The sequence below is a fragment of the Acinonyx jubatus genome, chromosome D1 (assembly GCF_027475565.1).
Source record: "Acinonyx jubatus isolate Ajub_Pintada_27869175 chromosome D1, VMU_Ajub_asm_v1.0, whole genome shotgun sequence".
Lineage (NCBI taxonomy): Eukaryota > Metazoa > Chordata > Mammalia > Carnivora > Felidae > Acinonyx > Acinonyx jubatus.
In genome coordinates, this window is record NC_069390.1 from 46,572,003 (window position 1) to 46,586,678 (window position 14,676).

The following is a 14,676-nucleotide window of genomic DNA, read 5'->3' on the forward strand; positions in this document are numbered from 1 at the left end:
TTATTGACCATGTAGATTATACCTTAATGTGTTTGATAGTACTAAACCTGTAGTAATGACCTGTGGTCTCAGGCACAGTCTGGTTAGGAGGCTGTGTTTGGAACAGGGTCTCCAACCCAGAGCCAGGAAGGTCTGGGGTTAATGTGAAGGAGAGAGGAGCTCCTCTATGCCAGGGGCAGAAACATCCAGAAGGAAGGGAGCTCATGCTGGGCTACAAGACCATTAGGCAGGAAGGGCTGGGATGGCTAACAGTGTCTTTGAGCAGTATGAAAAGACTCCACCTTAAAAACCCAATCCTGAGGGTGAGCATTGTGTATTGCTTCTTGTTTGCTTCGTTTCTCAGATAGCTTTGATCAGGCAAGATTTATGGTTTCTCTTTTTCTTTAATTTTCTTGTCTTTCCCCTCCCCACCCTATCCCCAACATCAACCTGATGGCACAGAGCTTGAAAATCTTCAAGTTTAGGGTTGACTGGAATCAGATTTGTCTGTGCCCATCGGCTTCTGGGCTGCTTTTCAGGGAGGCCTGGAAAGATCCAGGAAAACCTTGCCTGTGTCTGCACACAGATCCTTTGTAGTAGAGACAGAGATCTTTGTTCTCCGTAAACAACAGAGCGGCACTCTTGTTGGACCCTTCCTCGGAGTAGCACTTTATCATCCCTGAGTGCGCTGCCTTGCTTTAATGTCTGGCAGAGCATGAATTGTAAACACGTCATTAGACTTAAAGGCAGCCCCGAGATGGTAGCTGAAGGAGAACAGGCCCTGAAGAAAAGAGGAGTTTGGCTGAAAATGAGCTGCTGAATAATTTATCACGAATTGAAAAGTCAATACCTTAAGTGAGGCGTGGTGAAACTCAGGAACTTGGAGGTAAACACTGTGAGGATGTAATTTTTGAGAAAAATCACCAAAAGGAATGGCTTTGGGGCAGAAGCAGGAGACAGAGAGCTGGTGGCCAGGGACTGCGGCAGGGAGAGGGCACAAAAGGAGAAGTAGAGCAGAGCTTGCCTTCAAGGCCACTGCCTCTTAGCTGGAGGAGAGGCTAGGGCTGAAAGGAGTTGGGGAATGGTTGAGAACGAAATGAGCAGTGCTGAGGAGGAGTTCCAAGAAGACCTGAGCAGTGAGCCCAGGAAAGCTTTCTGGAGGAGGCAGGACCCAGGCCTGGAAGGGAGGGTTTGGTGAAGGGAGAGGAGGTAAAGGGAACTTCATCAGACAGGCTGTGGAGGGGCAGCAGAGGGAAGCTGAAGAGGTTGGCGGTGATGCAGCAGGGAGAATGGAGATGTTCAAGCTTGGCATGGGAGCCCCTGCGGATTCTTTGGCAGGAAATTGACATTCATTTATTTATTCATGCTATAGATTATCAGCATAGAATCGAATAGCTGTGTTCCAGGTACTTCAGCTCAGGGATGTGCAGGCCACAGTGAGCACAAGACAGGCATGATTCCTGACCCCATGGAACTTACCTTCTAGAAAGGAAGACAGATAAAAAATTGTAAGCACATTCATTGTGCTAAGTGTTCAGTATGGATCATCTCAATCCATACTGAGAGATTAAGGGGAAGGTGAAATAATTATCTCCATTTTACAGGTAAAGAAACCAAGGCTTAGAGAGGTTAAGTAATATACCCAATGCAACCCAGCTACTAAATGGTGGAGCCACAAATCTATAATGCTATTATGCAGTTGTGATTTTGGCTAAATGTTTACCTGGGGAAGTGGATGGGGCCATGGACCAGTGTTGACACGTGATTTTGTTCAGGGGGTCAGGGAGGCTTTCTGGAAGAAAGAGTCAAGATGAAATCTGTAAGATGAGGTGCAGATGTGGTGAGGTTAAGAGTGGCCTAGTGGTGAAGGGGGAAGGTATGAGAGGCCAGGGCTTTGAAAGCCTGTCGGGGAGGCTGGACTTTATCCTGAGAGCAGTGGGAAGTCCCTGGAGGGTTCTAAGAGGGGAGGGATGGAGTGTGTGTGTGTGTGTGTGTGTGTGTGTGTGTGTGTGTGTGTGTGACAGGATCAATTTTGCATTTTTAGGAGATCACTCTGGCTGCTTTACAGGGAATTGATTGGTGAGGCCAGGAGTGCAAGCTGCTGGAATAGTGAGGATGTTGAGAAACAGGAAATAAGTGAACCAATAAATGTGTCAAACCCTTGAATGGTTTATTCATAGGAGAGTCCCTCAGTCCCAGGCTCAAAGCCTTTTTTTTCCCCCACTTACATCCAATTCTAATAATTCAGCTGTTTGTTTCCCCCATTTTGTAGCAGATTATGAATAGGAACTTAAGAAAGAATTCAAGAATGTAGTGGGAAATTAACACTGGCAACTGAAAAGTGGCAGCTTGAATCTAAGGAAAGACATACCTGCTAAGTATTAAAATAAATCTAAATTGCTCAGCAGGTTGGATTATTCAATGGAAAGGCAAACAGCCCTACCCCAACCACATCTGCTTATTTCAGCCTTGCATTTGGTAACTTGGGAGATTAAATTGAATCAACAACAAAATGTGATATTAATGTCTCTTTAAAAAGTCAGGGGAAAAAAAAGGGCAATTCTACATTCCCAGCAGTGCTTGTGACTTGTTGAGTTGCCACTGGACTAATCCCAAAATGGCATCATCTTGAACCCTGGAGTCCAAGGCCAGCTCTGGGTTTCCCTCTGTGATGGTGGCCATCCTGAAGTCACTAGAGTAGAGGGGCTGGGGCTTGGTCAAACCCTCTGACCTCTCATCGGTACACCTGGCACATGAGCTGGGGCAAAATAACAAAGCAGTCATGATAGGCACGGTTGTTTTTCAGAAGCTTGGCTGTTGCAGTCTTTGAAGGACCTAGAAAGGTCTCTCAAGGATGCTAGGGAACCTCCTCAGAGAAGCGCAGGGTATAAATAGTCCCTCAGTAATTTCACCAGCATGGGCATGACTCGAGCCACTCACTGGGTCTCTCACTGGCCCCCTCACTGGCCCCTCACTGGGTCCCTCACTGGGCCCTTCACTGGCCCCTCACTGAGCCCCTCACTGGGCCCCTCATTGAGTCCCTCACTAGGCTCCTCACTGGGCCCTTCACTGGACCCCTCACTGAGTCCCTCACAGGCCCCCTCACTAGGCCCCTCACTATGCCCTTCACTGAGTCCCTCACTGGGTTCCTCACTGGCCCCTCACTGTGCCCATCACTGAGTCCCTCGCTGGGCCCCTCACTGGCCCCTCACTCAGCAACAGTGAGCCTTAGCCTGTATTGAGTGTGAGAGGTGCCTTGGCTGTGGAGACTTGGATTGGCTCTTCTCTGGTCTGAGACTGAAGCCCTCCAGGGCCCTCAGGCTAAGGTGGTCAGGAACCCTCCATCATCCCTGAGACTCGTACTTGACCTTTTGGTTTTGCTTGGGTGGTGAGATGTACTGCCAGGAAGCCAAGTTGATGAAAGACTCCTGAAGAACTTCTCTTATTTCAGGTAACTTATTTTGTTGTTATTGTTAATTTAATAAACGGTCTGAAACCTGCACAAGAGTTGCCTGAGACATTCAGATTCCATTTGAGAGGCTCATTAGGAGAAAAAGCTTTGGTAGCAGAAAGTTGGGCATTTCTGAGAAGGCAGCTCTGGACCTCAACTTTTTACTCAGTTAAGCCATTCTGGCTAGAAACCATGGCCATCAGAAGTAAGTCAGTTGGAACTATGATGTCTCTTGCACAACCTTTGCTGGAGTTTTAGGTGTATTTTTTTGTTGCTATGATAAATGTAATTTTTTTCATTGTTTTCAAATTATTCTTTGGAGTGTAGAAAAGCAATTGATTTCTGTTTATTGATCATAAATCTAGCAACTTGTTAAAGTACCTTATTAATTATAATAAACTGGCATTTATTTGGAGTTCTATCTATACATAATTGCCATTAGAGAGTAACAGCAGTTTAATTTTATCATTTTAGAAGAAAAAAAGGAATACACATTTGTATATTTTAGAAAGATTCCCATTCAAATGGATTGAAATTAAAAAAAAAAACAAAGAAATCGAGTTTCAATTGTCTGGAGATTCTTATAGGTCAGATTTATTGTTCTCTGACACTATCAGATAATACATAATTTAAGTAAAAAATATTATTCTTTAACTTATTAAATATTTATGTGTACAATGATAGGCTTTGAGGCTACTATGGTCAGTAAAACTCAGAGACTCATCTCTGCCCTCCGGGAGCCAATAGACTAAGGTGGTTTACCAGTTAATTGTCCAGGTAAGAGATGAAGGCAGTTTACTTAAGGTCATAGAGAAGACATGGGGAGATATGGAAGGATTTGTGACACAATTAGTAATTTAAACCAATACCAGCTGGTCATGAATTGGGCATGAGGAGCAGAGGAGAGGGAATTGTAAAGGATAACTTCTGGGATTCCAGCTTATGCAAATGAATGGATGTCATCCTACCTTGCAATGGGGAAGAATGGAAGAGGACCAGATTGGGGAAGGCAGACAGGAGGGGATGCTCATGAGTTTGGTTTTGTCATTTTGATGGCGATACTTTTGAGTCATAAGGAGGGATGTAGATATAGTGGTCTGGACCTTGGAGGAGACACCTGGCTGGAATCATATGTCTATAAAGAGTAATTGATGGTTTGGGTGTAGATGAAATTGGCTAGGGCCGGAGAGAACAGAGGAAGAAGAGGAGAGAGGCTTGAATGAAATCTTGGGGAGTTACAATATTTAATGGCCAAGTAACAAAGAATAGGTTGGCAATGGGATGAGGCAAGGGGAAATCCAGGAGATCATCTTGTCCTAAAAGCTAAGGAAATTTAATGTTTTAAGAAAGGAGGGAAAGTTAGCAATGTCAAAACCTATTGAATGGTTAAGTAAGATGAGGACTGAGAAATTCCATTGGATTTAACCACATAGTAATCACTGGAAACACTATCGAGAGTTATCTTGGAGATGATTATAATGTTGAAGAGTGAGTGCAAAGTGGAATTTTTAAAATAATTTATTGGAAAGTAAATGAATCTGCATTGTTGTGTTCTGGTTTCAGAAAGCAACATCACAAATAAGAATGTTAACTATTAAGACTTACAGAAATAAGCTTTATAAATGAGCACAACCGTAAAATGCTGGGCCTACCCATTCAACAGTCGTTGGAGACCCTGCAGTGAAATTAGCGTGGGATGGAAAGGCGTTTGCCATTTTGTCAAACTACACAAGGGCATGGGGTCCTAAGCACTCTGTTCGGGAGTCTGTCGGCTCACTCATCATGCTTGCAAATGCCCGGATTAAGGAGCCCAGGCAGACTGGAGAATCACTAGCAAATACCTAGACACTATTTGGGTTTGCGCTCTGTCAGGAGAGCGATCATATGGGTATCTGTGAATACATTCTGCCACATCAGCCTATCCATTGGCACCTGCTGAGGCTATTTTATCTGGAATCATCCGTCTGAGTACTTTGTACTTTTGTGCATCTGCATTTGTTTTGGAACTAAGTATATAGAAGTTCTTTGATGACAAATTCCACAGTTCTCTGAAGAGGGACTCTGGCCCTGCTGCAAATGCAAGCTGTCCCCATCTCTGGTCTCTGGCTCTGTCACAGGAAGCAGATTGTTGACTATCTCCCAGCTGCTTCTTGCCACTTGCAATTTGTGCTTTCTACAGAACTCATTCTGTTCTGAATAAGCCAGTCACATCACTGTTGTGAGAAGGTTGTGTGTCTGTTGAATATTTTATTTACCATCTGGCTGGCAGCAAAGTACAGAACCTACATAGGGCCAATAATGCCCCAGACCACCATACACCAACCCTGAAAAGGTCACTCGCTTCTCCTCATGCCTGGCTGGCACCATCAAGCCTTCACATGGGTCCTGTGCTATTCTGTGGAGGCTTTAGAAGGAGAGCTCTGTGCTGTGAAGCAGCTGAAGGAGATTTCTGCCTCCCAATATTTCTGTATCCCAATATTGGGATAGTCTGTATGCATTTTCCTAAGCGAGGGGGGCATTTCGCAATCCCACCCCCTCTTCTTCCTGCCTTCCTAAAGCCCACACAAGAGTTCTTCCATGGGCATGAGGAAATCTGTGACTCTACTTCTGCTATCAGTAAGTGCTCAATAAATGTGACTCCCTTTCTTCATCTTTGCCAACCAGATTCACTCATTCAGAAAGGAAAAAATTAGCAGCTCTTTTTCTTGCTTGGGGACAACATTCAACTAGGTTTTGAAGGTGCTTCTGTTTTCAGTAATCCTCCTTGCAGATGAAAAGTCTTCCCAGGAAGTCTCTTACTTTTGAGTCTTACTCAGCCAGTAATTCCTTTGTTGAATATAGATACCCCTTAAGAGATCCCTAGGAGGGTTGTGGTATATGGAAAGAGTACTGGATTTGAAATTAGAAGCCCTCTACCATGTTTTAGTGTTTGCCCTTAGATACAGTTTTCTCATCTGTAAAATGGGCATAATAATACCTCACCTTATGGGGTTGTTGTGAAGATCAAGAAATGTGTGAACAGTGTTCCATGATTGAAAGTACTAGTATTCCCCACTTGCCCTACAGATATAGGTGGTCTAACAAGACACATCACTGTTCTGTGTAGTTCTACTTGATTCTACTTAGATACTGATACTCCTCTCTTTAAGTGACAGCAACATTAAAAATATACACTTAGTCCTTGGGCTACAAAAGGGTTATGCTCCTGAATATGTGCTACATGATATGTATAATTATGGATTGGAAATGAGATACCATGATTTATTATTTAAATAAAAGTGTTGAGTACTATTGAAATTAACCTTTGTTCTGTGCTTACCACAGACTAAGTAGCAAGCTTTACAGATATTATTTCACTTAATCTTCACAACAACCTTATGAAGTAGATATTAGGTTTTATAGATGAGGAAATTGAGATACAAGAACTTAAGTAACTTGCCCAGATTCATAGAATTAGTAAATGGTAGATCCAGAATTCAAACCCAAGACTGTCTGGTTACATGTGTGTAACCACTATGTTCTACTGCTTTCCTAATCAACATACCTCGTACTGGGCATTCTTTTAAGAAACAGTAAGTCAAAACTTTTATAAAATCTTTTACTGTCTCCCTAGTAGACAACATTATAAAAATGTCTTTTATGTAAAATACACGAAACTCAGAAATGGCTCTGAATGTGCAAAAGAAGGAGGTGGTGGTTGATAACATTCCTGCTCTCACTAAATAGTGATTGTGGTTATGTACCTTGATGATTCCTTTTACTTTTTCAATAAGGAATACATGCAACATACATAATGCATGCAATACATAGCATGAGGTGGTCAAGAATTATGTGTGTGTGTGTGTGTGTGTGTGTGTGTGTGTGTGTGTGTATACCTCAGGTCACAAGTGGGGCAGCAACCAATATGAAGCAGATTTCAGCACAACCAAAGGAATTACTTCTTAAATTATAAACATAATAACTTGAATTTCAGAAGTATTACATTAAGAAATACTCATAGTAAAAAATCAGACATTATAGATGAGCCTGGTAACAAGTTCAGAAGTTGGCCACATTCCTTAATTGTGGTTCTTCTCCCAAAGAAAGGTTATGGTTAACAGTTTCATGTGTATTGCATCTTAGATTTTATTGTATATATGACTCATCTGGGGATTTTGTTAAAATGAAGATTTCGAATCAGTAGATGTGGGATGAGCCTGATAATTAGTTCCCAGGTGAAGCTAATGCTTCTGGCCCATGGACCATACTTTGAGTACAAGGTCATAGAGTATGTGCATTTTTAATTCCATCATTACTGCCAAATTGCATTCCAAAATGATTGTACCAACTATGATTTCACCAGCATGATATGTGAGTACTTATTTTCCTTGTCTTCTCTCTAATACTTGCTAATTATCACATTCAATTTGTCAATCTGATAGGTGAGATATGGTGTCTATATTTGTATTTCCCGATTTTTACATGTTTAAGCATCCTTTCTTGTATTTTTTGGATATTTGTACTTTCTCTCTAGTTAATTGCTTGCTTGTATTTTTGGCCCATTTTTCCATTTGTGTATTTTCTTGCCTATTTTATGGGTTTATATGAATTCTTTATATATTCTGGATACCAGTCCTTAGTCAATTAAATATCTTGCAAATATTTTCCTCTAGGTCTAAAGGACAAATTCCCGCCCAGCAAAGCTGTCTAGTGATTGAATGGAAGTGGAGCCATTCAGAAATTACATTACTACTTGTTGGGGAGGAATTTGGTGCCTTAATCACCTGCTGGTGCCCTTCTCTTTGATTCTGGTATGGTATGTCAGATAGAGCTTATCAGACTATATTACACTTGTTTATTTATGGGCCTCCTCCACTAAACAGTGATCTCCTTGATAGCAGGGGTGCAGTTCTGTGAGTCATCTCTGAATTACCTGTACCTAACATTGGGTCTAACCCAGAGCAGGTACTCAGAGATATGTAGTGGGTGAATAAGTGGACAGATGCTTAAATGGGTCTGGTTGCAGGATTCCTGTCAGGATCTGCTCTGCATTTCAGCTAGGAGTTGCTCTGGGTTCTTCAATAAGGTAAAGAAAGAAGAGCCGGGGCACCGGATTGTTCAGTTGGTTAAGCATGTGACTCTTGATTTTGGCTGAGGTCATGATCTCATGGTTCGTGAGTTCGAGCCCCACATGGGGCTCCAAACTGATGGTGGGGAGCCTGCTTGGGATTCTGTCTCTGCCCCTCCCCTCCTCCCCAATAAATAAATAAACTTGAAAAAAAAAGAAGAGCCAAATGTCTATTTCTAGGACCTTTTGCTCCTAGTTAGAGGAAAATTCCCTCTGGTGGCTTGTGTTCTCTCCTTTCATTTGCCTTTCAGATACTTTGTTGATCAGAGATAGTATTAACACTTTATAGAACTAATACTTATAGAGTGCATTTAATGTGCTTTATATACATGAATTCATCTAATTCTCAAAACAACAGTTTTCTCCCCATTTTCTCAGGTAAAAAAACTGAGGCACAGACTGGTTAAGTAACCTGCCCAAGAACATAGTAAGTAAATGGCAGACGTGGACTATGAGCCTAGCTATTTGGCTCCCTAGTCTGTGTTCAAGAGATAACATGAAAAACACTAGACTTGACACAGCGTAGGTACTAAACAAACATTCTTCTCTTTGTTCACCTTTCCACTTCCCCCCACCCCCAGAAGTGTGCCTTCCTTCAGTGACATCTCAGTCCTGTGGCTTGGAAGAATCCAATCTTGTTCCTATTATTCCTCCACAGCCTTTGTCTCTGAACTTTGCATCCATCCCTGCTGGAAGCCCCAACAATCTCTTTTTTCCTAGGGCTCTGGAAACCCCACTTGCCATGAAGCCAGACCAAGGATTGAGTCATTCTACCTTTAGGGCCCACTTTCCCTTTGGAGTCCCCAAATCCCAATGGACACCTCTGGCCCCAAGGCTTTGCATGGTGCTGCCATCTGGTGGGTACAGATGACCACTGACATCTCTCTCCAATGAGTGGTGAGTGGACTCCTTGCCATTGGCCAGGATTGGTCCACTGATCCTTTTAATCCCCAGGCAGGGTATCCCACTCAGAACTTAATCACCCAGTAGTTAAACTCCATTAATTACTGGCTTTTCCAACCTTGGCATTAAGGATATTCTCAATGAAGGCTTGCTAATTGGTGGGATGATAGCGTGGCTGGACTGGTGGGTAAGAAGTCCTACTTAGCTCCCCCTGAAATCACATGAAGAGGGCAGCTGCCTACACAATATAAAAGATGGCTGAAATCCAAAGATTGTGCCAGGGAGACTCTATCAAGGATCTCCAGCCCTTTTTATAGATTCTTCAAGGTACTCACTTTCTCTTGGAGCAAGAGTGGAAGGAAACCCCAGGTCCAAATGCTGGGCATAAGTTTAGGGAAATACGCTGTCCTGGAGTCTCTGCTAGGCTTGCTCACATCCATTATCTGATTAAGTTCACAGTACTCCCCTGAAGTAAGATTTATTTGAAATAAAGGTGAGGAAACACGTAGGAGTTAGATAAATGACCTAACTTGAGAATCTGAAACATTCTTCCAGTTCAAGGATGATTTTTAGCAGCTTCCCAGGCTCAGAAGAGGCCCATATTGAGACTGTGAGACTCCAATTGTATCTACATGTCTGGGGTAAACTTAGGCAAGGCCCAGAGCAACTGGTCATTCAGACAGACCCTCAAGGGCTCAATAGTTACTTGCTGGATTTAATGTAGTTGAACTGGGGGCTAAAAATACAGCCCATGTATTGTTTACAGGAGGGTTTACATGGAGGCTCTTTTCTGGCCTTGTGACTACAAAACCTTTGTGGCTAAAGTCTTTGTGCTTCCTTCCAGTTCACTTGTTTATAACCCAAGGAGTTGGCAGTCTTAAGTGGAAATTTGAGGGTATGGCAGGCAACAGTCCCTGAAACCAGCTTCCCATATGGAACATCCTATCAACCAATGCATATCACTGTACTACTGATGGTGAAAATAGACATTATGAATAGATGGCCAATGTGCTGGAACCCAGCTAGACAAGATAGCACCTTGCTGCCTATAGCTTTACTTCCTGTTAGCTTCCATCAGGGGAGAGAGCACTGATACTGCTCAGTGGAGAAACCAAGTACAGGTGACCCTTGAACAATGCAGGGGGGTTGGGGAGCTGACCCCCTGCACAGCTGAAATCCAAGTAGAACTTTTGACTCCCCCCAAACTGAACTGCTGATAGCCTACCATTGACCTTAGCCTTACCAATAACATAAGCAGTCAATTAACACATACTCTGTATGTTATATATATTGTATGCTGTATCCTTTAGTAAAGTGAGTTAAAGAAAAGAAAATGTTATTAAGGAAACCATAAGGAAGAGAAAATGCATTTGTAGTACTGTAATGTATTTATTTGAAAAACTCCGCATGTAAGTGGATGGCACAGTTCAAACTCATGTTGTTTAAGGGTCAGCTGTATTGCTAAACAGTGGGATGGAGTTCATGGAGGTAAGTTCTGGCCCAGCAGGGGAAAGACAATATCCTCTGTGGGAAACTCACCATGTCCTGAGCACCTACTATGTGTCCTGCACTAATTAAAGCCCTTTCTGGTGCATTCTCTCATTTTAATCTCCACAACAACTCCTCCACAACAACTCCTTTGACAGATGGGAATATTGAGCCCCAGCAATGTTTTAAAATTTGTCCTACCTCACAGAACTAATAAGTGGTAGATCTGAGATTAGAGTCCTGGAGTTGGGCTGCCCCTCCAGTGAATATTCTTTGAACTGGTCAACTTGACCCTGTGACCTTTCAGAGAGGAGAGCCTGTTCTTCATTCTTTTGTTGTATTCTTCCCCTCCACAGTTACAAATTATCTTAGGAGATCGGCTGGACAAAAATTTGAGGTCACACAATCCACTTTGTTTTTGCCTTAAACCTTGTAAATTGGGGCTTCCCCCCCCCCCCCCCCCCAGTAAGAATGTGAAAAACGAGTATTGCCTCCTTTCTGTCTAGCCCTGTGGAGGTTTAGGAAGATCCTGGGAAGAGATGAACTTCTGGAGCTCCTCCTGGGAGAAGGCGCATGACAGAAGGAAAGAATTAGACCTTTGCCACTAACTGTATCCAAGGCCATTGCTTGTAAATTCATCAAACCGGAAGAAAGTCCAGACCCTTCATTTGTGAGCTGATTATACTTCCAGAGGAGGAGAAAGGGAGAGGCAGGTTTTATTCCCTCTTGGTTGTAGATTTCTTTACCTTGATTTTTTTTTTTCCCAGAAAAAGATAAGTGTGTGTGTGTGTGTGTGTGTCCTCTCCTCTCATACATATTGACACATATATCCTGTTCTCCTCTTCTCTCTTCCCAACCTGCTTCCAGCTGTGTGAAAGAGAAATCTTCCAGTTGGTATCACAGCGTATTTTGGGGGTTTTGTAAGCAAAGCACTGGCTGATGGCCATAAAGTGCCCCTTCTTTGGTTTTGTGCCCTCCCTCCTCTGTGGGGCCAGTTCCTTGAATCCAGAAAATATCACTTGAGAGAGCCACTGTGGGTACTACTACCATGGCCCATTGGGGTGCCGATGTACAAGGTGGCTATGCAGCAGGATGCTCCCTGACTCTGCAGGCCAAGGAAATGCACCCACAGATGGAGAAGAGGATATAAATCTGTGTTTAAAGAGCCTTTGTTTAGAGGAATTCTATTCAGATGCTGAAAAGAAGTGACTTCAGCAGAAGGGGATAATATGAATAAGTGTATTTGCTCTTATAACAAATAAAATAGTCTCAGCCATTAGAGCCCAGCCATGTCCCTTTGCTGTCAGTCACAGTTCTGTCCTCTCTAACATCAATTACAAACAGCATGCATAAGGACTTTACAGTTCACAGAGAACATAGTCTGCCCCCAATGCCCCTGCATCGCCTCTCCCCTTTCTGTGCAGAATTTCCCTATTCACCGAGATGAGCCTAGTCCCACATGGATGACAACTGGGTTACAGGACACAGTTTTGTCTTGGGAGCTGTGCAGACATTAAAAAAAAAAAATCTAGATGGGGCAAAAATCTTCCAGGGGGTTGGTGGTGATGGTGGTGGTGGTCCAAAATCTTCTAGGAGATTCCTGGGAGGCTTAGCCCCTTTGGCAGTTGCCAAGCCTGGAGCCATGCAGGAGGCCAGAGGACAGAGGGCGTCGGACAGGCGGAGGTTGGAGTAAGGCTATGGAAGAAGTGGATGCCCACGGGGCCTGACCAAGGGCAAGGCTAGTCAGACTATTCTGGCCCATGATTCCCCGGCCTCTCTGCTTCCTGGCGGCTCAAAAGAGGGACAAGGAGTCGGCCGGCCGGGGAGACCAGAGCGAGAAGCCCCGCCGAGGGGCGTTGAGCCGCGCGACCCTGCAAAGACCAGAGGTCCCGGCGCAAGAGCAAGAATTCCCCTAGCATTCCCCTAGAGATGGAATCTGCCGACCTAGGGGCTGAGGCTGGCGGCGCGCCTCTCCGGGAGCCTCGAGGCTGGGGCAGCCCGCGCGGGCGCTGGTGGAAGCTCAGGCGCGTCCCTGGAGGGCGGGAGCCAGGGGCGGCCAGCAGGTGGGGCCCGGGGGCCGGACTCCGCCCCGCGCGCCCTCCCTGTTGGTCCGCGGCAGCGCAGCACCGGCCCCTCTCCCGAGCCGGAGCGCGATTGGTGGCGGCGCTTGTCGCTCGGAGGGGGCCGGGCCGCTCTGCTCCGCTGCTTTCCCCGCCGCCGCTGCTGCCGCCGCCGCCGCCGCCGTCGTCGCCGCCGTCGCCGTCCTTCCAGCAGCGCGGGCCGGTCGGACCGCCCAGGCACCCCGCGCTGGCGATGGGAAACGGCGCGGCCGTGGACCCAGGTTGTGGCAAAGTTTCCCCGACGCGCGTATCCGGGCGCGCGGCTGCCGGCCACCCGTGACCGCTTCCAGAAGGGCTAGGAGATTTTTAATTTGGAAAAAATCCACCTCGTTTCCTTTGTCAAGCTCTCTCTCCGGGTGGCCAGCGGCGGGAGCTCCAAACTTGGGCACGGCGGCTCCACCGCAAGCAGCTCCGGCTGTTGGAGGACCTTGGGACTCAGGTGCTCGGGCGTCCAGCGCCCCGGGGCGGGCGAGGGGGTGTGCGCGCGCGGGGGAGTGCCGGCGCGCGGCGAGGAGGGTCCCCCGGGAGCTCTATATGGAGGAAGGAGCCCAGAATGGTGTGCACCAGGAAGACCAAAACTTTGGTGTCCACTTGCGTGATCCTGAGCGGCATGACCAACATCATATGTCTGCTCTACGTGGGCTGGGTCACCAACTACATCGCCAGCGTGTATGTGCGGGGGCAGGAGCCGGCGCCTGACAAGAAGCTGGAGGAAGACAAAGGGGACACCCTGAAGATTATTGAACGGCTAGACCACCTGGAGAATGTCATCAAGCAGCATATCCAAGGTACGGGCGCCCCGGGAAACTTGGGCCGCTCACCAGGCCCCGGAGTGCCCAGCGAGGCGCCGGGTGCGCTGGGGCGGGTGCGCATGTAGCCGGCAGCTGCGGGGTCTGAGGCCGCAGAAGCTTGGGGGGCTGGGTGTGCGCTCTTGCCTGCATGGGGGACCCTCGCTGTCTGCGGCCGTGCGCGCTTCTCCAGGGCACACGTGTGTGCGCGGGGCTCCACGCGCGGGTGTGTGCAGCTCACTGGCGGTGTGGGGGCGCGCTGCGCACGTGTCCAAATGTGCCCGAGACTCCGGGCTGGTTGCTCGCCGGCTCTCGGGATCGCACACAGGTCCGGCTCAGAGTGTGTACGTGCATGTTTGTGTGTGTACAAGAGAGAGCGGGCGCGGACAGTCGAGCTCATTTGGTCCCTTGTAAGGGCCCACGGCGAGATGCTCGCGCGGCCCCAGCCTTTGGCATTTAGAACCCACAGGCTGCGGGACAAGCCTGGACTAGGAAGATTGCGTAGACCCAGCCCCAGCCCTGCTGTGCGCGGTCCGTAGGCGCACAGGTCCGTTGGACCTGTAGGGGAAATCTGTGGCTAGGGGTGCCGCTTAAACCTATAGCGGTGCCCACCCCCACCACAACCAGCGGGTCCAGGACCCTCTCCAGGAGCAGGTGTCGACACGTGGAAGAAGCACGGGAGCCTGGAGCTCTGTCCACTGCGGTGGCGCCTCCGCCCAGGACCGAGAGAATCCCCCCTGGGCTGCACCTTCCCCGCGGGGCCGGGCGAAAGCCGTTGCCTCCGGTAGCTCCACTCCCAGGCCCAGGGCATTCCCAGGCCCAGGGAGCGGTTGGGGCGGA

At 46.6% G+C, this 14,676-nt stretch overlaps 1 protein-coding gene across 2 annotated transcripts in view; it reads left to right on the forward strand.

The window, feature by feature from the left end:
* Nucleotides 1-13,114: 13,114 nt before the first annotated feature.
* The window catches only part of GALNT18 (polypeptide N-acetylgalactosaminyltransferase 18), a 351,336-nt gene continuing 349,774 nt past the window's right edge, over nucleotides 13,115-14,676 (forward strand). The window contains exon 1 of one of the 2 annotated variants that reach the window (XM_053203481.1): nucleotides 13,115-13,836. In XM_053203481.1, the coding sequence (XP_053059456.1) occupies nucleotides 13,602-13,836 (235 nt within the window). In that variant the 5' untranslated portion in view covers nucleotides 13,115-13,601. The remainder of the gene's footprint in view (nucleotides 13,837-14,676) is intronic. The other variant, XM_015068718.3, reaches the window with a different exon arrangement.